The sequence below is a fragment of the Malania oleifera genome, chromosome 2 (assembly GCF_029873635.1).
Source record: "Malania oleifera isolate guangnan ecotype guangnan chromosome 2, ASM2987363v1, whole genome shotgun sequence".
NCBI classification, from domain to species: Eukaryota; Viridiplantae; Streptophyta; class Magnoliopsida; order Santalales; family Ximeniaceae; genus Malania; species Malania oleifera.
The window spans coordinates 137,103,333-137,130,752 of NC_080418.1; the positions used below are offsets into that span (position 1 = coordinate 137,103,333).

Here is a 27,420-nt window from a genome sequence, read left to right on the forward strand (position 1 = left end):
TTATTATATTGGTTATATATAACACGAAAATGCTCATAACGCTACACACTGATATTAGTTTATTTTCTTTACTGAGAAATGTTTCACCCCAACTATATGAACATTTCAGAAAATTTAGGTAGATGAGTAGTTAGAGCTCCACGACAATAGAGTTTGACTGAGCTACCCTGTCAGAAGGATGAGTTGTTGAGTTAGGGTTGAATTTATTTTTGAGAAGTGACCCTAGGCTACTTTTGGTATTTTGTGAATGATTGTATATATATATAACAGTTTTAGTACGATTATGGTATTATGGTTGGTTGTATGATATGTTTGTAAATTACGTTTCCTGCTACTTAGGTATTAGAGTTGTATTTTAGGTATATCCCTAGTACCCATGAGTCCATGTTGATTATGTTTTAACAGTTGAACAGGATAACATGATTATTATATTAAATGATATTATGAAAAAAATTATTATTATGATAAAATAGACAGGTCCTTACAGCAATGCACAAACTACATCAAATTAAAGTCTAGTAGCCATTTTGAACTTATCTCACAAATTCATTGACTTAATTAATTAACTCACAAATAAGAATAGAGATCATTCTCTTAGTACCAATCTAATTCAAAGAATACATGCATCTTTAGAACATGAACTATAATGTTGGTTTTGTTATAAAAAAAAATATTATTTTGAATAAAAAAAGGGAAATTCATTAGAAGAAAAGGGGAGAGTACAAAAGGGCTAAAAATCTCCATTTATAAAATGCTAAAGAGACAAAGAAATAAAACAAAATTTAATTATCTGTTTTTACCACAGAACCAAACAAAAATTTGTGTTGACAATTATTATATATAATTTTCCCTCATTTATTGTTTTCAGAGGTTCTGAATTTAAAATTATATTAAATTTAAATAAAATATAATTTAATACAATTTTATTAAAATTAAATTAAAATTTATCAAAATTCAACCAAATTTAAATTCAAAGTTCCATTTCGGAACACTAATTTTGTATTTTTCTGCATTAATTTTAGAATTTTTGACAGGGATAACAAAAAAAAAAAAAAAAAACCCTTACAAAACCACTGAGGCCCTGATCAATTTGCACTCCGTACTTCGCAGTCCCCCTTTTCGTTTGCGTGGGCGAGTAGATGGGAGCTGAAACGAATCTAGCAGAGCCGGCGCCGGCCGAAACGACGCCGGAGATTGTGGAGGCCTTGATTGAGGTAAAACTCACAGCTTTATTTGTCATCTTCTGAAAGCATTCAGTTTTATGCTGTTCTGTACTATAGGTCCACTGTTTGGTTGCTGAGAAACCTGCAAAATCCCAGGGTTTGCCTTCGTTTTACAACTATTGTGGTCGTTAGAGTGCCCCCATAGTCATGCCCAACTGTTCAAAACAGTTATACCCTCAGTCTAGGTTGAATTTTAAGAGCTCGTGTTTGGGATTGGTAAGTGTAGGAAATGTGTTAAGAGGGTCTAGAAGAATAGCTTTTGGTAAGTTGATCATATCTCTTGAGAGGCAAACACAGACTAGCTTTTTCCTATACTAGATTTCCAGTTCACCTTGTACATAATGCTGGATACAATTCGCATAAATTTCAAATATTGTGAGCAATAAAGACACGTAATTGATCACAGATGCAGTTTTGGAATCATCAAAACATCATCAAAATCAATTTAAAACAACAAATCAATGAGAAGGTCATTGAAATAGATTACTCAGGGTAAACTCTTCCAAATCTCTTCACCGCACTAAGGTGCAAACCCAGATAGGTTGTCTGAATCTTTCACTCAAAATTTGCTTCCAATCTCTTCAAATTCCTTACCTCCCTTGTCGGGAAAAAGTTGACTATTTTTGGTGGCAATAGTAAGGTGAAGAAAGGCTAGCAGGAATTAGCAAAGTTGCAGTGTTCTGTTAATTAGATGGAAAGGGTTTAAAGGGGGCTTGTTTACTTAGATTTTGTGAAGTTATTTATATTTATTTTTCTTTTTTTGTGTTTTGGTTTTTCCTTTTCTTTTCTTTCTTTTTTTTGAGAATTTCTTGTCTTATCATGGTTGGAATTCTTGTCTTCCTTCTTGATACATATTATTTTATTATTAAAAAAAAAAAAATCACATTTTGATGTTAATCCTTAGCCTCAGCAAAGCTTCAAACTGTAAGAAGAACCACCTAATATACCATAATTTTATCTTCCTCAGCCCTGCAAAAAATGTTAGTCAAAAACAGCAAATGAGACACTTCTGTGCTGAATTATTGGATAGACCAACTTTAAAGCCTTTGATGAAACCCAACTCACCACTTTTTCTAATAAAGCAAAGTGGCACCCCTATAGTGAGGATGTTGAGGTAAGTGGAAATAGGGTTTCCTTGTCTTAGCCGGTTGGCCCTCTCAAGTTCAAAGAGCCTTTTAGAGTCTCATTGATGATGATGGAGAATTCAACCGAAAAGCTTGAAGTTTGATACATTTCTTCTGTTGAAGCTCAAATCCATTTTGTTAAGAATTATGAAGCAGAAAATCCCAGCAGATATGGCTGCAAATCCATTTTACAAATTAAGCTTGGTTTTGCTCTCCAAATCTGGGCATTCATTTCCTGCAATGACAGCATCCAACATCTGTCATCCAAGAGAGACAAATTACCCTACATTCTCTTTCAATCTGTAGGCAAGCACATTAGTAATCAGCTTGTGCACTCCCCTAATCAAGCTGATCAGTATAAAAGTCTTTGATATCCACTGCTCCACCTTTTGCAATTTTCAAAGACGACGCCACATCCTCTTTGGAGGTGGCTCTTTTTCTGGGATCTCATTTCTTCAAGAATCTCAATCGTAGAGAGATTGATGAGCTTCCTTTTTGTTGGAAGCTTTGGACTCCTTTCTTCTCCCATTTGTTGGAAAACTTCCAGTACTCATTATTTGGAAGGCTAAGACTCCTATTGAGATTAGGGCTTTCTTAGTGGACTTTGAATACTAATAACTTGTTATAGATAAGGAGACCCTATAAGGCTATTAGTTTGGGTATATGCATTATGTTTCCAGAGTCCAGTGTAAAACCAGTGAGCATCTTTTTCTCCATTGTTGGGTGGCTAAGCATATTTGGGATAATCTTTTCACTGTTTTTGATGAGGGAATGGAACTACCACAAACTACTGATGCTTTTTGGTGGGTGTGATTTTGGGGTTTTGGGAGAAGTAAGAAAGGGATGGTTTGGTGGAAGTGTGCTGTGTTTACTCTTTTTTTGGACTTTGTTGCTTGAAAGGAATGCTAGGATTTTTAATGACAGATAAACTACTTCCCATTTCTTACGGGAAAAAGTTATTTTCTTGCTTTGTTTTGGGCACACTCTTTGAGGTTTGCTCAGAGAGTTTTGTTTGATCTTCAGAGGAATTAGAGGGACTAGTGGGGCCTCTATTGTAATTGTCTTTCTGGCTGTTTTTAGGAGATGTATTATCCTCTGTGCTTTTGTGATTCTCTCTCTTTCTGTTAATGGTATTCTTTCTTTATCCAAAAATAAGAAGATCTAATTTTAACTATTATAAAACTGCGCAATATGGTTAGAAACCTCCTCCTCTTCAAAATAGCGTGCCCCCTCAATTGTAATTCTTTTGATGTACATTCTCGTTTGATGCATATTAGATATTTTATAGTATTTAATTTTACTAAAAGGGAAAATATAGGTTGTTATAAATCTAAAATTTTTTGCTAAAAATTATATGCCAAAAGCTTCTTGCCCATGGAATAATGTGTTTAAGTTGTTTAGAAAATTATAATTATATTCAACTTCCATCACCCATGACATGCCGAGGCTTGATATACGTTGTTACCATCAACTTGATGGCTTAAGCTTCAAGATAATGTTATTAGAGCATTAGTGCTAGGAGGTTTTGGGATTCTTGTCTGGTTGCTTGCATTTATTTTATGGCTGTTAAAAATTATCTTATTCCGTGTAAGGAGTGCTGGTCATCATTTGTTTCTCTCTTGGTCCGCAATTGGACCATATGTGTATACATATATAATATATTGTTGGCTCACTACCAGCAAGCTTTATGTGAAGTGATGATCAACACCCACTTGTTCTCTCTTACGTTTTATTTCTTCTTCACTCCCTTTTTATTCTCTTGTTGTGAAATCCCGAGGATTATTAGAAATCCTGAGAATAATGGGTTAATGATACTAGAGATTGTATAGGGATTTCTAGTCTAATACTTGGGCAAATTTCATGCTCCTATTTTAGGCAATTCTTTCCTTGTTGATATACGGTTTGTATTATTTATAGAGAATTGTGATTGTACAGAATTATTTTTCAAGAAATACAGAAATCATTCATTCTAATTTCATGGTATTAGAGCTAGGAGATTAAACCTAGCTATCAATGGCGGAAACCGCTAGCCAAAGCAGAGGTTCGATGACTTCTGAATCTAACGAGGGTGAGAACGAAGCTATCTCCACCATGGGCTCAACATGACTCGACAACTCATCCTTCCAGCTCACGGTGGAGAAGATGAATGGCAAGAATTTTCGAGAATGGGCACAATCGATCAAACTTGTGATCGATGGCAAGGGAAAGTTGGGATTTCTTATCGGCGAGACACGAAGACCTGCCTCAATCGAAGCTGCCGCCCTTTAGAAATGGAAATCGGAGAACTCCATGATCACGGCGTGGCTGGTGAACTCCATGAAGCCATCAATCGGGAGGACTTATCTCTTCCTGCCGTCGGCGAAGGAAGTCTGGGATGCTGTTCGTGAGACCTACTCCGATGCTGAGAACTCCTCCCAAATCTTCGAGCTTAAGTCGCGATTATGGCAGGTGAAGCAGGGAGAAAGGGATGTTACGGATTACTATATGGAGATGACTACTCTTTGGTAGGAATTCAATCTGAGTTTTGAAGAAGAGTGGGAATGCTCGGGAGATAGTGTCCGATATAAAAAATGCCTTAAAAATGAATGGGTGTTTGAGTTTCTTGCTGGTTTAAATCGGGTCCTTGATGATGTCCGTGGAAGAATTCTGGGTTGTCGTCCCTTACCATCAACACGCGAAGTTTTCTTAGAAGTAAGACGAGAAGAAAGTAGGGGTAAGGTGATGCTGAAGGAGACAGTCTCTACTGACCATACTAGACTAGAAATGTCTGCCTTGGTGTCTCAAGGGACTCTTCCAGGATCTAGTTCAAGACAATAGAAGGGTCGCTCATCATATTCACCTTGTGCTAGAAGTTTGAAAGTTAAAATTGCAGATGGATCACTCTCGTCTATTGCAAGCAAAGGGAATATCTGACTCTTAGCTCCATCACACTGGAGTCCGTTTTTCATGTTCCTAATTTATTCTGCAACTTACTATCCATTAGCCAGTTAACTAAGAATTCCAATTGTTCTGTTAAATTTCTTCCCTCTCATTATGTTTTCCAGGACCTATCATCGGGGAAGACGATTGGCAATGCTAAGGAGTGTGAGGGACTTTACTACTTTGAGGAGGCTAATGTGAGTGAACAATGTCAAATTGCTATCTGTGATTCTGCATCTGTTCCTAAGGATAGTGATATTTTGTTATGGCAATTTAGAATGGGTCATCCCAATTTCCAGTATTTGAGACAGTTATTTCCTTCCATTTGTTCGATAAAACATCATTTGATTTTCAATGTGAGATTTGTGAAATTGCAAAACACCAACGTACTTCTTTCCCAAAGTCCAAATACAAACCAACCTCACCATTTACTATGATTCACAGTGATGTATGGGGCCCGTCTAGCACTCTCAATCGTACCCACACAAAATGATTTGTTATGACCCGTCTAGCACTTTCAATCGTACCCACACAAAATGGTTTGTTACTTTTATTGATGACCACACTCGTATTTGTTGGGTATACTTGTTGAAAGACAAAACTGAAGTGCATTCTATATTTATCAATTTTCATTCCATGATTCAAACACAATTTCACACGAAAATTCAAATTATGCGTACAGATAATGGCACAAAATTATTTAATCATATATTGGGAAATTATCTCCAAGAACATGGAATAATTCATCAAAGTTCTTGTGTCGACACCCCCTTAACAAAATGGGGTTGCCAAACGAAAAAACAGACATACCCTTGAAGTAGCTCGTGCATTGTTGTTTACTACGAATATGCCAAAAATGTTTTGGGGTGATGCCATTCTCACAGCTACATATCTCATTAATAGAATGCCTAGTCGAGTTCTCTCTTTTGCCTCACCTCTTCAAAACTCCAGTCATTTTTTCCAAACTCTCATCTCATCTCAAGTCTCTCTCTCAAAGTGTTTGGTTGTACTGCTTTTGTCCATATACATCATCAACATAAACTGGATCCACGCGCCCTTTCTTGGCTATTCTCCTACCCAAAAAGGGTACAATTGTTATGATCCTGCAACAAAAGGGGTATTTGTTAGTCTTGATGTTACTTTCTTTGAAACTACTCCTTACTTTCAAAAGCCCTCATTTCAGGGGGAGACTTTGAGTAGTAAAGAAGCTTAAGTTTTGGACTTCAATACCTTTATTATTGAACTTGAGCATGTCCCAAACACTGAGCTTGTCTTGAAAAGTGCTTCTAATATGCCAAATACAGAAGAAAACTTAAATTTAGGGGGAGATGCAGGAAAATAATACTTTGTCTACAGGGTGTTGTGCTTTTACCCATTGCTCTTAGAAAACAAACTTGGTCATGTACTCTCCATCCCATTTCCAAATTCATGTCTTACAATACTTTGTGTACAGGGTGTCGTGCTTTTGCCTCTAATATTAACAGGATAAAAATTCCAAAGAATATTCAGGAAGCCCTTGAGATCCCTGAATGGAGAGAGGCAGTTATGGAGGAAATGCGAGCCCTGGAAAAAAATGTAATGTGGGATGTGATGAATCTACCGAGAGGAAAGAAACCAGTGGTCAGAAATGGGTGTTTACTGTGAAATATAAAGCTGATGGGACAGTGGAACAGTACAAAGCTCGCCTTGTTGCAAAAGGGTTTACTCAAACCTATGGCATTGACTACACAAAGACTTTTGCACCCGTGGCAAAATTGAATATCGTCTGAGTTCTCCTAGCCTTGGCAGCCAACCTGGATTGGCCACTCCAGCAACTTGACATCAAGAATGCTTTTCTGAATGGCGAACTAGAAGAAGAAGTCTTCATGACGATACCACCAGGCTTTTGTAAATGGGGTGAAAAAAACAGAGTATGCAAACTTAAAAAGTCCCTATATGGACTCAAATAGTCTCCAAGAGCCTGGTTCGATAGATTTACAAAGGTGATTAGGAGCCAAGGATATCGGCAAGGACAATCAGACCATACTATGTTTTTCCAGCAGTCTAAAGATGGGAAGAATACAATTCTGATTGTATATGTCGATGACATCATCCTAACTGGAGACAAAATAGTAGAGATGGACAGGTTGAAGAAAGGCTTGGCCACTGAGTTTGAGGTAAAAGATTTGGGACAAATGCGGTATTTTTTTGGGATGGAAGTTGCTAGATCAAAGAAGGGAATCAGTGTTTCTCAGAGGAAGTATGCCTTAGACCTCCTAACTGAAACCGGCATGCTCGGGTGCAAACCAAGCGATACCCCCATTGAAGCCGGAAAAAGAAAAGAAGACATCGGAAAACCTATTGAATGAGAAAGGTATCAGAGATTAGTTGGCAAACTAATTTACTTATCACACACTAGACCCGACATCGCATATGTAGTAAGTGTGGTGAGTCAACATATGCATTCACCAAGGGAAAGTCACTTAAAAGCAGTGTACAAGATTCTTAGATATCTCAAGGGATCTCTGGGCAAAGGACTATTCTTCAAAAAATGTGAAAGCAAAGAAATAGAAGTCTTCACAGATGCTGATTGGGCAGGATCAGCAGAAGATAGAAGGTCCACTTTCGGGTACTGCACCTTTGTATGGGGAAACTTGGTGACTTGGAGAAGCAAAAAACAGAATGTTGTGACGAGAAGTAGTGCTGAAGTAGAGTTAAAGCAGTGGCGCAAGGGATATGTGAAGGACTGTCGTTACGGAAACTCTTGGAGGAGTTGCATGTCACGGTAAAGTTCCCTATCAAACTCTATTGTGATAACAAAACAGCCATTAACATCTCTCTCCATCCAGTCCAGCACGACAGGACCAAACATGTAGAAGTGGACATGCACTTTATCAAGGAAAAGGTTGAAGAAGAGACCATTTGCATGACTTATGTTCCTACCAAAGAACAAACAGCCGAAATCTTCACCAAAGGACTACCTCGACAAAGTTTTGATGATTTCACATACATGTTGGATATGGTTAACATTTATGATCCAACTTGAGGGGGAGTGTAGAAATCCCGAGAATAATGGGTCAATGATACTAGAGATTGTATAGGGATTTCTAGCCTAATACTTGGGCAAATTTCATGCTCCTATTTTAGGCAATTCTTTCCTTGTTGATATACGATTTGTATTATTTATAGACAGTTGTGATTGTATTGAATTATTTTTCAAGAAATACAGAAATCATTCATTCTAATTTCACTTGTTCTTCTTAACTGTTCTTGGGGCAAGGCATGCATAGTTCTACTAGTATAATTATCAAAACATACTTTCCAAAATTATCCATCTGAAAGCAAAGTTGTTTCATTGAATGAGAGTTTGTTATGCAACTAGTGAACAGTGTGAAACTTTGTTAGTAAGGTTTGTGCTGGAAGTGATATGTCACAGTGAGATTATTTTGACAGGACTTTGTTGATGAAGAGAATGAGTCTGAGCAAAACACTTGGTGACAAGACGCAATCTTGAGTGGCATAAATGCTGCGACTTTGATCCTTCTCAAGCTCCATAAATTGGCTTTGTCTCTTAATTATTAGATTGTGGTAGATATGCAGATGCCTATGATTATCATATTATATGATGCTTGGAGAAATAAATAGAAACCCTTTTGAGCAAGAGGATGATGGTATAAGATAAATTTATAAAAACTTTTCCAGCCAAGACTTCTTCTTTGCTTCAGCATGGTAGTCATTGAGAAAGAAATTACTATAAAGCGACATCTTTATTTGAACTCTAGTAACCTCTTGTGCTTCTAATTGTAGTAAATAATCTTTTGCATGGTTATGCAGAAATTAATATCATTCACAAAAAAAAATAAAAATAAAAATTAATGTACCATGTTTTAGAACATTCATGCCAATTCGCAATTTGATAGATTATTAACATTTTTCGAAAACTATGATTTGGCCTAAATGCTCTTCCTATGACCCCCTGTTGGATTATGGTCTAGGTGAAGGGCCTTCCAGGCATTTCTTGTGGAATGATCCTGTGATGTGAAAGACGAATGGGATAACCCGTGAATTATCAAGGTTGACTTCAACGTGGTCTTATATCCTCATGGAAGGTTAGGGAGATCTAGGGATGACCATAATTCGGTTAAAACCGAATTAACCTAGTAAATTCGGTCGGTTCGATTTAGTTAAAAATTTATTCAGTTCGGTTCGATTTTTATTTTTGTTGAATTTCGATTTTTGGTTTGGTTTTTGATTTTTATATATTTGGTTAACCGAATTAACCCAATAGTATAAATTAATAATTAATCATTATATATATTAAAATATTTTATATATTATGTATATACTAAAATTATATATATTTTATATATTAAAATTTTATATATATATATTATATATATATATATATATTAAAATATTAAATTAGTTACCGATTTAATCAAAACTCAGTTCGGTCGGTTTTGAGTTCGGTTAATATGGAATTTCGGATTGATTCGGTTAATGAAAATTTTTAAACCGAATTAACCGAACTGACCAAATGCTCACTCTTAGGGAGATCCTCCGAGTCCATTAACATGCAGGATTTTCTTGATTTCGTGAGTGTTTATGCTCGTATTGACCTCCCTCTCATTGGTGGCCCTTTCACGTGGTCAAACTCGAGGGACAAATTCTTAATTTTAAATGATTGTGAGGAACACTTCTCAAGGCTTACCCAATCCTTGCTCCCTCTCTCCATCTCAGTTCACTTTCCTATCCTCATTGACATAGGTGGAGTCAAGTTGGGGCCAAACCCTTTCTACTTCGAGAACATATGGTTTAAACATGATGGATGTGATGATTAGCAAGAACTGGTGGCTTGAGCTGCAACTTGAAGGGGAAATCAAAAGAGGCATTTGCAATTTCTTTAAAACCTTGCATACAGAACCAGAGTCTTGGAGTACGAGTATTGATGGTATTATGTTTAGAAACCTGAGCCTCTCCATAGCTCGTTGGCTTGAGAGGCCCTTTGAGGAAGAGGAAACTGTCCAATCTATGAAGGGTTGCAACGGGGATAAAGCTCCCAATCCTGATGGCTTTTTGACATGGATTTCTTCTAAAATATTTTCAAGCTGGAAATCGTTGGAGTTTTTGAAGATTTCCATAGAATTGGAAATTTACTGAACCTTTATCTCCTTGATTCTAAACTCTTGGGGCTTGCAACATCATAGACTTTCACCAGATCAGTTTGGTTGGCAGTTTGTACAAAATCCTTTTCAAAGTCTTTGCAGCAGGCTCAAATATGCTATTCCAGAAGTTGTCATAAAGCACCAGCATATCTCCATTGCAAGTAGGAAAATCGTGGATGTTGCTTTGATTGCCAATGAGTTGTGGATGCCTACATTAAGGGTGGGAAAGTACGAGTGGTGTGCAAGCTAGATATGGAGAAGGCATTTGACTATGTAAATTGGAATTTTTACTCGTAGGAAAATGGGTTTTGGGGAATCTTGTTGTAGTTGGATCAGTCAGTGTGTCTCTACCCCATCTTTCTTGGTATTAGTAAATGGTTGCCCCATTGATTTCTTCAGATTGTCTCGTGGTTTGAGACAAGGTGACCCCCCCTCTCTCTCTCCTTTTGTTTATCACGATGGAAGTTTGGAGTCTTATGATGACTAATGCCAATGAAGGTGGCCTGCTCAAGGGACTTATAATTGGAAAGAACCCCAACTCTATGGAAATCTTCCATCTTTTTGCAGATGGCAATATCATTTTTTTTGAGGATGAGCTCGAGCAAATTCTTGATCTTAGATGCATTCTCCATGGTTTCAAAGTGGTATCAGGCTTAAAAGTAGCAAAGGTGAGATCATTCCGATGGGGACTTGTGATTGTGGACCTTTGCTTGCAGGTCTTTAAGGCTGCAAACTTGGAGCCTTTCCTATTGCCTACCTTGGTCTTCCCTTCAAGGATAAGGTTGGTTGGGACCCCATTGTGGGTAGGCTTGAAAAGAAACTTGCTGGTTGGAAATGGAACTTTTGTCAAAAGGTTGAGTACTCTATCCAATCTCTTAGTTTCCTACATGTCTCTTTTCTTTATCCTTGTGGTAGCCAAGAGATTGGAAGGTACTCAAAGAATATTTGTTTGGGGAAACACAAGTGTTAAATGGGGATTGGTTAAACAACCTTTGCAAAAAGGCGGTCTTGGCCTTAGGTCCCATCTCATCTTTAATAACGCCCTTTTGGGGAAATGGCTTTGGAGATTCATGACAAAGAAAAATCACTTTTGGAAGGATGCCATTGCCATCAAGTATGGTCCCATCATAATGGTTGGACCTCTAAAGAATCGAAGGAAGCTCATGGTACAAGTGTTTGGAGATACATTAGGAGAGGATGGCAGAAATTCTTCTCACATTTACTTTCATGTGAGGAATAGGGAGGATGTGTTCTTTTGGCATGATATTTGGTGTTGCAAATCCCAGATACGCCGCTTTTTTCCGTTCCATCTTTAGGCTTCTTGCCACAAGGATGCCCTCATTAGCCAATCGACACCTGGAGTTCACTAATCAGGTCATGGTTTGGAATATTCCCAAGAATCTGAATGCTTTTTATTGGGAGCTTGATACTAGAATACATTTTTGCAGATGTCTCTTAAGATCCAGTGCCGGGTGACTTCCAATGAGCCTATATGGGTTTTTAGCTAGGACGGAAACTTCACGGTCAGAACATTCTATAAACACCATAGCTTTAATTTGGAAAATGGCAGCCCTTACAAATGTTGCTTTTTTCACATGGGAAGCAACTCTTGAGGATCCTTGCGATATAGACAATCTTCAGAAAAGGGCTTACCTCTTGTTAATAGATGCTTTTTATGCCTGGGGCTGGTGGAAACGGTTGATCACATCCTTTTACATTGCTCTTGGACCAGGACCACAAAAATGTGGAACTTGGCCATTCCCATGGTAAAGTAGAAGTGGGTCACTGCAGTTATGGTGGAGGGCGAATTGTGGGCTTGGAAAGAGAACAGATGAAACAAGGAAGGAAGAAAGTCTCATTCCCTCATTCCCCTTGCTATTTTTCGGTCTGTGTAGAGGGAAAGGAACAAAAGAGCCTTCAAAAGAACTTCTTCTCCCATTCAGGTTGTCATGTACCATTGGTTTGCTACAATCTCTAGCTGGGCATACTGAGTTAGTTGGAAGAGACACCTTTGTAATCCTTGATACTTTTCAGTAAGGGATGTATCACTCTTGTTGTGTACTTGGGTAGCGTCCCCTTGATGTCTCTATTTAATAATACTTCTCTTTGCTGATTAAAAAATACAACCCCCTATTGTATAATTTGTTGTTGTTTAGTCTTGCCAAACTGGCACTGTTTGATAAGTTTTTGAAATTCTTGTGTATAGATGTTTGACATCCTTATCCCTCCAGTTCAGTGCATGCAATCTAGCATAGAGATCCCTTGCATAATTAAAAGGTGTAAATTTACAATGTTTCATCTGGGTCCAATCAAGTATAATGCCAGAGAATCCATGGCAAGACTCCATATATGTTCCCTGTGTGCTAGAATAACCCCTTGCATAAGTGACAGCCATATTAACTTTCTTCTTAGGTCTATACCCTTCATAAGTAAAAACTGGTTGAGCCAATCATATTAACTTATTACTGAATTGACTCGAGCTCTGGTCTCAAATCTGCTAAATCATGAAGTTCCCTCTTTTTTTTTTAATATTTATTTTTTATCTCGCCATCTGCCATCATGGGTTTGGGGTCCTCATTATTGCGTATACCTTCACCTTAAAGCTTAAGCTATTAGGTTGTGGGCAACAATGTATATCATGCATGCCTTAGCACTCCCCTGCACATGCAGTCTGATTGTGCTGAAGAGATTAATAAAAAAAATGAATAAACCCATCTTGGGAATACGATAATTTTTTAACAAACTTACATTAAATGTGGGTCGCAGGCAACATGACTAGAACCCAGGACCTATTGACGACCATGGCTTTGATGCCATGTTTGATTACCACTTACACCTAAAAAGTTTAAAGCTGTTAGGTTGTGGGCCAACAATGCATATCATGCCTTAACACTCAGGAATGGTCTTCATCTTAACAAAGTACTACTATTTAGTAACACTCCCCTCTCCCTGTTGTAGTTCAAAGTACTCCAGGGAGAGGCCATGCATGAGAGACAGTTTACTAGAGCGTAAGAGTTTTACAGTCCCGGATCTCCTTACAAATATCAAGGTGTATACACATTGTTGTAATTTTGGGTTTGAATTCCACAATGAGAAGACAATGACACATTTTCTTGAACCCAGATTTCCTTTCTCTTGTCATCACTGGGTATAGACTGAAAGAGATGTTCAGACTTGCCTAAGCCTATCAAATAAATCTTGATAGCACTACAAGTAATGATCGTCATTCAACTTATATATGGTAATTTGTGGCAATGATGAGGGAACTAAACTCTTGGGATCATGAACTCCATTGCAAAGGAAAAACTGAAAAAACAGCAGGAGAGATTAACACGCAAAAACAAATCAATTGTCATTGTCAATGACAGGAGGACATAAGGAGACAAGCAACTCTCAACAGCACAGCTGCCACCAATGAGGAGGCATAGGATAGAGGTGTACCGCTTTCAGAAAATCAGATTGCGAGCAGTTAATTGCCAAGCTGGATTCTTGGGCAATATAACATGGAAGTAATTGACCTGTTACTCTGTTAGCTTGTATTAATGAGAGGATTCAAACCATAATAAACCAGTCAGACAAAAACAGGCAGCATAGAAGCCTCAACGCAGCATCGGAGCTTTGTCTTGCTATTGGCCTGTCAGGGCACGTGAGGTCGCTGCTGGAGACAACCTTTCTTGGGTGGGCAGATTGGTGAGTTTGTGGAGGACCATGGTGTTGTTTTTTGAAAAGCTTACTGGTGGTTGTTGAACCAAACTGGCAGCAGTTTCCGGTGGTTTTCTGGAAAATTTATCTGTGATTCCAGCTTGACAATATACAAACAGTGCTCCAGGGGTGATGGAGAAGCATAGGGCTAAGGGAATTAGGGCTTGGTTTGGCAGTAATGGTGGCTCTGTTGGGTTAGGGCTTGAGTTTTTGCTTTGATAACAAGTTGAAGGATTGTGGTAGCTGGGAAATCCCCAGAATAGTTTGTTCTCCTTTCCATTTGTAATAAACTCGATGCACAATAAATGATGTTAATACCCTTACTGACATGCTAACCTGTAAAGGGTATGAGGAAACAAACTAGCAAGGGGAGCATCCAAACCAAAGTGTTCTCCCAAATCCATCTCCAACTAACATGTAAGAGGAAGAAAAGATGGGAAACTTTATTGCAACAATAACAAGTCTTAAGCCCGCTAGGTGGGGATAGAATTGGAGTTTATGTAATGACAATTTTTTAGTTTGGATTTGAGTGGATTTGCTTGGCGGGCCGGCGGCCCTTGCAAGGGGAAGCTCCCCCCCCCCTCCAACACACACACACACACACACACATATTTCTCTATTGCTTCTTGCCACACTGCTCCTAGGTTACTGTTTGAAGCATTTGATCACGTCCCTCAGTCTAATTTCTTCTTTTGCAAGTCCAATCAAAGATCATCTCTTGTATCCCTCAAACCCTGAACCCCTCCTCTACTTCTTGGCTTTCAAAGCCGCTGCAATACAAACAGAACCAGCCTTTGCTTGGTTTCTATGTTGTGCTGTATCATCCATGCGTGCATGCAGATATTCCTTCTGGCATAGTGGTGGTAGTTGCCTCTTCTTGAGCATTCAGACCGGCTCTTCCTTCTTCCACATCCATGGATTGGGCTCAGTATGCAGTCTTCACATGGTGGTTTGCAATGGTTCTTAGTGAAGTGGAAGAGCAATTTCTTTCTGCCATTTCTTTCCCAATGACTCTGGGCAGTTCTGCTGCCTTGATCTAAAGCCTTTCAGAGTAGTACCTTGGCCATTCCTTGCTAGGGGGCATGTTTTCCTTTGCAGGTGGAAATAATGGGAAATTATGAAAAAGATCATGATGGGAATCATGAAAACAATCAGTGGAAGTTCTACATGTATTATAGGCGGAGGTGTAAATGATTTGTGTTTTAGGAGTTTATTTTGAAATTCATTAATATAGCGATTCGTCTTATTTTATCCTTATTTTTCCTAATCCTTGTCATTCTTTAGATCTTTGGGAAAAGCTTATATAGGAGCTTCATTATGTATCACGGAGACAGCCTTGAATGTCAGAAAATTGAAATTCTAATTCTTTGTTCTTTGCTTTGTCCCCTTAATTGCATTTTTTCTGTTATTTTACCTTTATTTTCCATTTTATTTCGTTTTTTTTCTTTATTGGCTCAGCATCACATGCAGAGAGCATGACACACCATGGCAGGAAAGGTGATAAAATTGAGTGCCATTTCTTGAATAAGGTATGGTTTGTAAGGTCTTTGGAGATGGTATATACCTTTTTAGGTAGATCCTTCAGTCTTTGACACAGATTTTCACTTGAAAAGAATCATGGATGGACCACCTTTTAAGTGGACTTATTACCTATGGCCTGCAGTACTACTCATCCTCATTTAATTTTGATAATTTTTTCAATTACATTTTTGTGAAATCTTGTACTTCACACCTATAATGCTTCAAGAATTAGGGCTTGGTGTGGTATGTTTGTTCCCTCATGCATAACACAGTCTTCTCCTAGTTTTGGAAATATGAAATGCAACTTTTGTTGCTCATGCTTTGAGGCTCATATTATGTCAGTCCCCTCTCTACACAACCGAACACATTGAAGCCATATTAAATTGGTTGAATTGTTTATACGAGCCCCTTTTCCATATTTTGCTCTCTTGAGGGCCATAAATTCGTTGAATTGTTTATATGAGCCCCCTTTTCACTATTTTGCTCTCTTGAGGGTCATATTTTCTGCACCAATTGAAGGCCTAGTTTTCTCCTATTGCCTTGGTGAACACAATTTGTGTCGTGCACCTGTTCCAGAAGTGCGTTTGCTCTCCAACTTGAGCCACACTGATTTGTTGCCATTGGTATTTGTTGCATGCAATTATCCCTTGTGACTCTCTGGTCCTTGACTAGTACATGGTCAAGTTTCATCCATCAGCTTCACCAGGCTAGCTATTAACTTTGAGGTTTTATCTTCTACTGTTAGACTGTTTAGCTGTTAATTTTTTGATTCTTCATTTCATTTGCAAATGAATTCCACTTAAGAATCATTTGCAAGTAAATTTTATGTCTGGTGTATCAATTTTTTTTTTTTAATTGTGGAATTCAACTGAATTCTCACATCTGGAACAAATGAAAATAGAATTAAATTCTTAATTTAGACAGAAAGAAGAAAAACCTATTTCACTAGACTTCTCTCTGTTGCATACGCTTATCTACCACACAAAATTCTTATATACTACTTCTATTAAGCATATATGTGAGTTATCTTGTAAGAACAACAAAAACACACACACACACACACACACACAGAACTATAGTTCTAAAAGAAATAAAAAATATGTATAGTGCACTATGTCCATAAAAATTTGCATGCAGCAAGCAACTACTATAAATTTTTTGGCAGCTTGAGGGACTACATATATGTATTTACGAGCTCATCCTTTCAAAGTTCAAGGCATATAAAACTACAAATAAATAAATAAACAGGCAATAAATCATAGGATATAAGCATCAACTCAAAAAATAACAATTATGTATAGTTGTACAAAGTACAAGAATCATATGGGGGCAGCTGTTGTTTGACAATTGCTAGTGCTTGCAATATTTCTTTTCCCATAGTTCTCAAGTAATGTACTTATTACTTTATTGATTTCCTACAGCTAGATTTATCTGTTTGACAGGCTGCTAGATATAATGACATTGATGATGTCAAAAGCTTAGCATCTGATGGTGTTTTTCTTGATTCTAAGGATTCGCAAGGCCGAACAGGTTATAATTTATAATTTGGTTTCAGCACCTAATAAATTATTTAATTGATTTTTTTGATGGTTATGAGCAGTATTCATTTCTTTTCCTGACATATTATTTTGTCATGCTATTATTCATTACAATTTATAGGCTTTAAATAAGTCTATCCAATGAGTTATTTGGGCAAAAGTTGCAATGAAAGAATATATGCTGTACTTACATTCTATAAGTTAATGTACAGCGTTTCCCCGCTCTTAAACTTGTCTCATATTAGTGAATATTGATCAATTCACAGTGAATACTGTTTTTCTGTATTTTAAAATTTATTTATATTAAAAAAACAAATTAGAATTCAAAATGGTAAACCAGTATTTATTTAAGTTTACAACTCTATTAATTTCTTAAGATTTTTTTTTTCTTTGATACCAACTGTCATAGTGCAAGCTAATTGTCTAGCACATCATGTGACACTTGTTCTCTCTGCAAGTAAACTAAGTGACTACTGCAAACACCATGGATGAATCCACACAAGAAAATTGAGGTATTAGTATGGATCCGTGATGCTAGCAATTAACATGAATGGTATGGAAGCTAATGTGCATGCATCATTTAGGCAACAATGTAGGTGAAAGGCTGGAGTCTTTATGAGTATTTGCATTTATAAACTAGGTCCTTATGAGGGCTAAAATGTATAAAGATGAATGAAAAAGTTTGAAAGTAATGGAGATGATGGTTCGCATAAGTGTTTGCTTCTGGTTGAGTCTTTGGAAATTCTAGTAGCTATTCTTTTAAATCTGTCTCTCTCACACATTCATACAACTGCTGCTGCTATTACTGCATCACATTCTATTATGTGTAAATTTCCATGATCGGGGTGCTTTATACTTAAATCTTACATCAAAGCTGATGTATGATGGATCTCTTTGTTCTGTTACAGTATTCATTGCTGTGTTTCTGCATTGTCTCTTGTATATTGTGTTGTGTTATCTACTCTACTATAGACAGGGGTGTCCCCAAGCCCGTGTTTGGGAGCACTTGAAAAAAGTTCTTATAGCTACACTTGAAATGAGCACTTTTAGGAAAAAATTGCTGTTTGGTTTGTAGTGTAACAGGTACTTGCTATAAAAAGTGATTTTTTGGAACCACTTATTTGAGAGCCTTTTAAGTGAATTTTGAGAAGCAATTGGAGACATGGTTTTAAATAAAGGCCGCGACTGTTACGTAACGGCGTTATGTAACGATTTTTAGGGTTCTTGATACCGTTAGACACTATGAAATTGGTGAGAAAAAAAATCACGGCCATAGCGGCTGTTACGGACCGCGACTGTTACTTAAAGGCTGCTACAGCTGTTACGTAACCGCTACAGGATTGTTACACCAAAAAAAAATTATTTTATTTTTTACTTTTTCTTCTCACTTTTTCCCTCTCTTTCATAAATCATTCTCAATATACCATGTGGCGAGAGGGGGAAAAGATTATAATGGGGATGACAATGATACAAAATTTACTATTTCTTTAAATATTCACAATAGATGCATTAATTAAAAATCTGAAAATAGTAGTTAGGAAAAATTTTATTTTGATAATATTAATAATGTGAAATTTATGCTCTATATTTTTCAACTTCAACCATCTTTCTTTTCTAGTTATTTTATATTTGTATTATTTATATGTCTTATGTGTCTAATAGATTAATGGGTTGTATAATGTATTTTGTTCTATTAATTAATTTAGCACACATAAGAATTTATCGCAGAGAAGAACAATTAGAAGTATAAATACACACACACACACACACACACACATGTAATGTTTCTATCAATGGTGGTTTAAAACAAATGTAAACTTGTTGCTCTTACAAAATAACTTAGTTACTCAAACTAAAGGATCCAAAATACACTAAAACTCTTTCTAAGAAGGGCTAAAAGCTTAAAACATGCAAGTACGCTAATATGCACAAGGTTGTGCGTGCTTCAAAAAAATTCACAGCTGTTACACCTGCATCTCGTTATGTAACATCCGCTACTCCTGCTTCTTGTTACACCCGTTACCGTTACATTATGCTACCTGCACCCGCACCCGCACCCGCGATTTAAAATCATGATTGGAGATAGCTTTTGGGCCACTTATAAGTGACACTGTTCATAGGCAGTGGGAGCTTCATAAATTTTAAACCAAATTGGACATAATTGTAATTTTCCCTTCTTTTTTACCTTCTCATTCTCATTCTCATTCTCCTTCCATCCTTCTCAAGCACTCTCCAGATCTGAGCACTAAACTCTTCCTCGAGGTGCTGTTGCTGTCACCTTCTCCCCCTCTTCATTGTCCCCGCCTCCTTGCAACGCTGCCTCCTACTCCTACTCCTCCTCCCACCCCACTCTTCCATCCGCCTCCACCTCCTCCACCTCTTCCTTGACCCTCATGGATCTAGGGTGAGAAATAATAATTAAGGAAAATATTAAGAATTTTAATTAAAAATATTAAGTAAAAATAATAATTTATTTAACAGAAAACATAAAAATTGTAATTAAAAATGTTAATTAGCATAAAAATAATTAAACTGTTAATTAAAAATATTAATAATGTTAATTAAAAACATTAATTAAGAAATATTAATTAAAAGATCTTTTATTTTTAACTATGTTATTATTAACATAATTTAATAAATATTACATAAGAAGATATTTTTTATTTTAAACAATATTATTATTAACATAATTTAATAATTATATACTAATTTGTTATATATTAAAATATATTAATTATATGTTTTAAAATAATAATATTATTTTTAAATTAAGCACTTTAAGCTCATGCAACACTTGTCATGAAAGTTAGTTTCCAAATGGAACTTATCTCATCGACACTTATAATCAGTACTTAATTTTAAAGACAACCAATGCCACTTGTGACTTTCAACATTTCAGTTCAACACTTATTAACAATACTTTTCAAATTTAGCACTTCTTCAGAAAAGTACTTTTTAATTATTGTTGGAAGGTAATATAGATGGGGGTGAGGGTTGCAATCGTCAAGCCCTCTTTAGAGATCGAGGTATGGTGGCCAATAGGGAAGAGAGGTGCAGTAGGTGTGGCTGTGTGTGGCTAAAGGCCGAGCTTCTGAAGTTAGCTGCAGCCAGCAGTTGCCGTTAATTAGCCGAAACCAACCTTTGCCAACCAGTTAGCAGCTTCTAAAGGCTGCAATCATAGCCAACCAGTTGGATTTGCCTAAGAAGGTGGCTAGGGTTCTGATGGAAGAGTTGCTCTTCTCAGATATTGTTAGGGCTGTGCTCAGGGGGGAGGATGCAAAGAGACATAGGCCGGGAGGTATGTTTCTAGTTTTGGACCTGGCCTTACTAATTGATAAGAAGGGTACTTCTTTTTTTATATAAATTGGGCCATTTGCTTGAGCAAGCCCAAGACTTAGGTTTATCTGAGTTAGGCTCTAATGAGGAGTCTAAGGGTGGTCCTCATTCCTTGGGTTCTATTTAGAAGGTAAATTGCGTAAGTTAGGATGCTGGATGGGGAAATGGGGAATTAGATGAGTGCTAGATTTCAAAAACGAGAAGGACCAGATTTCAATCCTTAGAGCTCAAGAAATGAGCAGTGGGAAGGAGAAGGTTAGACTTTGTGCTTAGTTTCCATCACTCCAAACTTCGAGTCAGGCTAATCGAACTTTGGAACATACGCAGAATATTAATAGCTTGGAGCTAGAATTAGACTGTGGTATTAAAAATGTAACAAGCTTGGAAAGAGTTCAAAAATGGGGAGGTAAGACGTAAAAATCTAGGAGCAATTATAGGGGGGACTGATCATATATTGTGTTCAAATTTTGAGATATTTGAGGGTAGTAAGGTGTATGCTTGCACGAAAGTTAGCCCATATGGGTGCTGAGAATGGCCTGAGATGAGGAAGATGCTTGATGAGAAGGGAGAAAATTCTGGCGCGACAGGGTAGCATAGTGGAACTTTGGAACTTTAAAGGAGTTCGGGTGTGGCAATGGGGAAAGGAAAGAAAAGGAGGTTAAGAAATGGGTGGAATTTTAGGATTTAGAAAGTGATGATTTGAGAATTTGATTGTGGTGGGGGGGCTATTGTTGGATGAGATTTGAAAACAATATAGGTATGTTTCTAATTCTTGCGACGAAGTAGGGGGGATTTATCTTATGTTCATCCTGCTCCGTTGGAAGGTTTGGAGGGAGTGTCTATTTTTGAAAATGATGGTTTAGTCAACAACTTATAGCGTTGGGATGGAATGTTGCCTACTCCCTTGCGGAGGAAATTACCTAGGAGGATTTAGAAGCTCAAGATCTTTTGGATAAGTTGGACTTAAAGTTGAGTGATACTGGAGAAAATGAGGTTTGCTTGGATGGTGACAAAAGTCGTAAATTGAAGGTTTGAAGAGTTTGGTAGATTATAAATTTTAAAAAAAAAAAATTTTTTTTTTTTGTTTTGTTTTTTCTTTCTTTCTTTTTTGTTTTTTTGGTGGACTCGTTGTCCCTGCACATTGAACTTTCTTTTATTATAAAAAAAAAAAGGTGGTTTTGAGGAGGTGGAAGCTAGAGGTGTGTTATTGTAGATTCTTTCATTGGTTGGCTAATTGGAAGAGGAGGTAGGAATTGATTAAAAAATTGGAGGCTGGTGAAAGGGAAATTATTATAGACACTCATTTGATAGTAGAAGAGATCACAGATTTTTAAAGATTCTAGATTCTTTAATAAAATTTCTCTGTGCTGATTAAAAAAAAAAAGATTCTTTGCTGTAAGGAAGATTACTAGGCCTATGATTGAGGGATTGGAGTAGAGCCCTCTTTCTGTTGGCTGGAAAGCCTTTTGAGGAGGTTTTGGGGGGGGGGGGGGGGAGGCGGCGCTGCTTTTGGCATGGAAAGGGATATAAGATTCCTTGATCGGGTTAATTTAACAAGGCATGATTTTTTGAGGATTGTTGGGATGTGATGAGAGTAGAGTTGAAGATTTTTTAACAAATTTATGTCAGTTGGACTATTGATAAGGGCATTAATTCTACTTTATTACTTTGGTGCTTAAGAAGGGTCGTTCTATGAAGGTGTCAGATTTTAGGACTATCCACTTAGTGACCAGTGTTTATAAGATTATAGAAAAGGTTTTTGCTAATAGGTTGTGTGCAGTTTTTAGTGAATAGTATTTCTCATGCTTATTGCGTAGTGTGCTTTCATGGGGTGTTGTCGAAATTTTGGATGTTATCTTCGCAGATAATGATGTGGTTGAAGATGTTTGAAGAAGGAAGAATAAGGATGTTGTTTTTGAGTTGACATTTGGGAAAGCTTATGATTAGGTTAGTTATTTTGGATAAGGTTTTCGTGAAGTAAGGGTTTTGGGAATAGTTGGAGGTGTTGGATGAGAGATTGTTTGTTCAATGCTTCATTCTTCATCAATATATATGGGGTAGTCATTTTTTGGGCTTTGGGGGGAGGGTAGGGGAATCCCTATTACCAAAGGTGCTGCCATCCTATATGTCTCGTCCACATGGTATCATGACATTTTCTTACAAGTGTCTTCCTCAGATCTCCAGTTCATGGCACAAAAAGCTGGCTACCATGGGTCATCAGCAATTCGTATTCTATCCAAAACTAGCGTGCTTTGCCCTTTTTCATAAGTTTCATGAGGTTTTGGGCAATTGGGTATTTGGCAAGGTTTTCCTTGATGTGTTCCCATATTGAAATGGTTACGCTTATTTTCAAGTGGGCTACACTTTGTAAGGTTGCCAACTCGGCCTTCTTGCTTAGTGCATCTGCAACTTGGTTTATCCGTGCCGCCTTGTGCTCAAACGAGAAATCAAATTCTGCCAAAAATTCTTTCCAATGACCCTGCCTGCTTAGATTTTCGGCTGTGTAAATATGTGACTAATGGTTGAGTTCTTTGTTTTTTTCACCATGAATTTTGACCCATGTTGCCATGCATGGAGACAATGGATCACTACTCATCTCCTTCTATTAAGCTATGTACCTCCATTCAGCTTCACTAAGCACAACTCTCATATGGAACAAAATGTCCCTTATGTAACAAGATTCCTCCAAGGGCATAGTCTGATGCATTTGTCTATACTTCAAAAGGTTTCATGATGTCTAGAAGAGCAAGTACCAGATTTGGCATCATGGCATCCTTTAAGTTGTCAAATGCTTTCTAGCACTTCTCTATACAATTCCACCCTTGATCTCTTTTTAGCAATTCAGTTAAAGGAGTAGCCCTCCTCGAATACCCTTCCATGAACTTTCTGTAGTAATTGGCAAGACCAAGATAGAAATGCAACTCGTTCACTATAGTTAGGATCTTCCAGTCTTGAATGACTCTTTCCTTTTCCATATCTATTCTGGTATGACCTTGTTCAATCACATGATTGAGGAATTTTATGCCTCGCTGAGCGAAAGAGCACTTATCTTTCTTCACGAATATACTGTTCTCCTTCAGCTTCTCGAACACCTTTTGTAGATTCTCTTTATGTTCTTCCAAAGTGGAACTATAGAAAATTATGTCATCTAGGTATGCCACGACAAACTTGGCGAGGTACTCATGAAATACCTAGTTCATCAAGGTATAGAATGTCGCAGGCACATTTGTTAGCCTGAATGGCATCACCAAGAACTCATATGCCCCATAATGTGTCGCAGAGTTGTCTTCGGTACATACCCATTTGCTATCCTCACCTGATAGTAGCCTGACCTTAAGTCGAGTTTGGTGAAGTACTTTGCGAGACTCAACTAATCAAACAAATCAGCAATCAATGGAATAGGGTACTTGTTGTGTACTATCACCTTGTTGAGTGTGCAGTAGTCTACACACATCCACATGCTCCTATCATGTTCCCTATGAAACAACACTGGTACTCCAAACGGTGCTTTGGAAGGACGTATATACCCCTCTTCCAACAATTCATCAAGTTGTTTTCTTAGCTCTGCTAGCTCTAGAGGCACCATCCAATATGATCCCTTAGCAGCAGCTTCACTCCCAAGAGCAACTCGATCTAATGCTCCACACCTCATTGTGGAGGCAAGTTGTGAGGTTGCTTTTTCGACATAACAATTTTGTACTCATCCAACATAGCGTTGGGATGGTCATAGACACTCGCTCTTGGCCTACTTCTTCATTTACCACCAGCGTGGGTAGATATGTATGTTCACCTATTCTCAATCCTTTCTTGAGTTGCACGGCCGAAAGGAACTTCTCATAATACCCTTTTTTTGTAACAACTTGCATTATGCAAGGGTGGTCTTCTCTTAGGCAAAGGAAACTAGCAAATGACATTGGCACTGCCTTGGTCTCGCTCAGGAATTCCATTCTAAGAATGACTTGGAAGTCATTCAGCAGCAAAACTGTGAAATTTGCATGTCTTGCCCACTGCCCAAGATTCATAGTGACTTGCTTGACTACTCCCACAGTAGGCTGAGCGGTGAAGTTAATTGTTTTGATGCGTCCTAAATCCTTCTCCAAGGATAAGTTGAGTCTCTTCGCTTCTACCTGTGAAACAAAGTTATGGGTAGCCTCGGTATCAATCATAGCATGGGTGCTTTTCCCATTGATCCTTAAGTCAACAAACATTAACCCTTTTTCTTGTGTGACTTTTGGTTCTTTCATCTACCTCTCCAATGCATTCATTAACCACATTGCACCCATCCTCGAGGTTTCCTCTCTGTACATTTTTCTTCCTTAGTAAATTTCTTTTTCTATCCAAAAAATTTATTGACCACATTAGGTGCCTACATTATGCCAAACATTGCCATCTTATATTCCTACAAATCATTATATGAGAGCTAAACAAATCCTATTCCTGGGCATAGGATACCCAAGAAAGAAATTTCAGAAGCATTTCTGATAACCCAAGCCAAATGCCCCTTTAGGTTTATAGACCAAATGTCCCCAATATTTGCCATCTGGGACAGAAATACCCTTATATATAAATATATATTGCATAAATATATATAATTGAGACACAAAAATTGGCTCAGGTTAAAATAGAAATATCCAGATGATGATCAAATACAAAACACAAACTCTTGAGCTGCTTTGCCATAGCACGTCTACTCTCAACCTTTCCACAACAAAAGGCCATGCATACCAATAATGATTTTAATAGAAAATCCAGACTCCATGCTATATAATTCTGCCACCACCTATCTAGCACCCAGTTCTGGCAAAGGATACCCAACAGCAGCAATGGCAGAAAGCTATAACTTACAGAACATAGCAGGCACCTCCTAACTATGAAAGCACTAAAACACTAGGAAGAGTTATCAGGAAAATATAATTATATTATTATGTTGGATTTCACCAGGAGAATCCACCCGTGGAACCGCACAGTTTTCTTTTCACCCTTCTTTGCTGTAGACTTGGTGATCTCCCATTCTAAAATTGCTTTTTAACTTGATTTTTAAAATTTTCAAAGTACTCTTGTAAACTACTTCTTGTTTACTTCAAAAAAAAAAAAAAAAAAAAAAAAAACTAACAATGGTATAATAGTGAAAGAATATATAAGTATCTTTTTAAATTTTAAAAATGAAGAGTTAGTGAAGCACGCATGAGTATTACATTATTAGCATATGTTTTATACTAATATATTTATAAAATGATATACAAATTATCTTACTTTATAAGAAATTTCGTGAAGAGAGAAAAACAATATACAAATCAGAGGGTAAGCAAATCCTCTAGAAAACAGAATATTACAAATAAAACCATAAAGAATATATAAATCACATCAAAATAGCCTGAAAGTCATGTTGGAAGTCACAAAAACAAATCCCCATAAAAAAACTAGGAGAGAAAAGCCCAAAGAGAAGCCAAAAACTGGAATCTGTCCCAAAGCAATGATAAGGACGAGTGCTTTTCATGAAAAATTTGTGCATTCCTTTCCAACCAAAATTTCCAGAAAGCAGCAAAACTCTCACATAGTCATTAAAAATTCTTCAAAATAAGTTAAAAAAACTGTCCACTAGTTTTCGACAAACCCATCCCAAACAAACCAATCTAGAACACAATCCTCACGCTACAGAACAGTGGGAGACGTGATGAGAAACAATCTCAGAAGTCAGAACTCTTGTAACTAAAAGCACACATATCTTGGGATAAAGCCTCTTTACTATGCAGCAGCACATTGTTGGTGTTAACATTATTAAGATCTACCAACCAAAAAAATGGCTTTATTGTGAAGGGAACTTCTGCCTTCCAAATACTATGATGAAGGGAAAGGACTGGCAAGAACAAATCAAATTATCCCAAAAATAAAAATAAAAATAAAAGAAAACTTCCTGTAAGCATCCATGCACACCCTTAACATCTCTCCCATGAAAGGGTGGTCCAAACTCAATAGAGAAAGCAAAGGTGAAAGTTATCAGCCTCCCAATCATTAAGATTTATGTGAAATGAAGATCTTGTGAAATAGAATCATCAGCAATCAACATAAAACAAGAAATATGTGTTGTGGACCATGGAAATATGATAGAGACAAGGAAAACAACTAGAAAAAGAAACCTCACCCATGTAATGCCTAACAAAAGCAAAAACAAGAACCATTCCTAATTTTATACAACATGAAACTTGAAAGGAAATAACTCTAAATTTATGAAATAAACCTCCAAGGGATCTCACAAGTATTTCTAGTCCCCATATTAACATCCAACCCATTCTCATGCAAGTCAACTTTATTATTAGTAACTTCATGCCAAAAGGAGTTCACCTTAAATGGAAACTCTCATAACCATTTATCAAAGTTCACATCATCAAGGAAGAAGTGGCATGAGCTCTTAGTTTTGAAATGCTTTGGAGATGAATAAATCAATTGGATTTTTTTGGAAGACACGCAATCGTTTGTGGACAAAGTTGAAGAGTACCTAGCATCAAATCTATGGGGAGCATCATGAGCCAAGCTTGTTTAGGGTAAAAATGGGAGTATGACTCCTCGAACAGTTTGATATTTCCAAGAGCCAGAGCTAGATTAGCATATAAAGCTCTTTAGTGGGAGGTTGAGTGCTCATCAATCTGTAAAACTCACTAGTCATTGTAATAATGTTTAGCCTACTTGCCTCCCTCGCTAGACACACATGGTTAATGGAGATGCTGCTTTAAGGAATTGCGCTGCTTCCATTTTTACTGCTTGCTTGCCGTTACCTTCATGAATTGCTTACTGCTTTCACTAACATTTCATTCAACTGCTATAAATGTGTTTTGTTGGTAAACTGTGGTAAATTTTTTGGTTGACTAGTTAAGTAAGAGTGCTTTAGCTAGTGCTGCACGACTCTTCACACAGG

At 37.3% G+C, this 27,420-nt stretch overlaps 1 protein-coding gene across 1 annotated transcript in view; it reads left to right on the forward strand.

Annotated features, from left to right (window-relative positions):
- Nucleotides 1-993: 993 nt before the first annotated feature.
- LOC131148515 (ankyrin repeat domain-containing protein 2A) overlaps nucleotides 994-27,420 on the forward strand; it is a 40,044-nt gene continuing 13,617 nt past the window's right edge. The window contains exons 1-2 of the mRNA XM_058098252.1: nucleotides 994-1,214; nucleotides 17,076-17,163. Of these exons, the coding sequence (XP_057954235.1) occupies nucleotides 1,140-1,214; nucleotides 17,076-17,163 (163 nt within the window). The 5' untranslated portion in view covers nucleotides 994-1,139. The remainder of the gene's footprint in view (nucleotides 1,215-17,075; nucleotides 17,164-27,420) is intronic.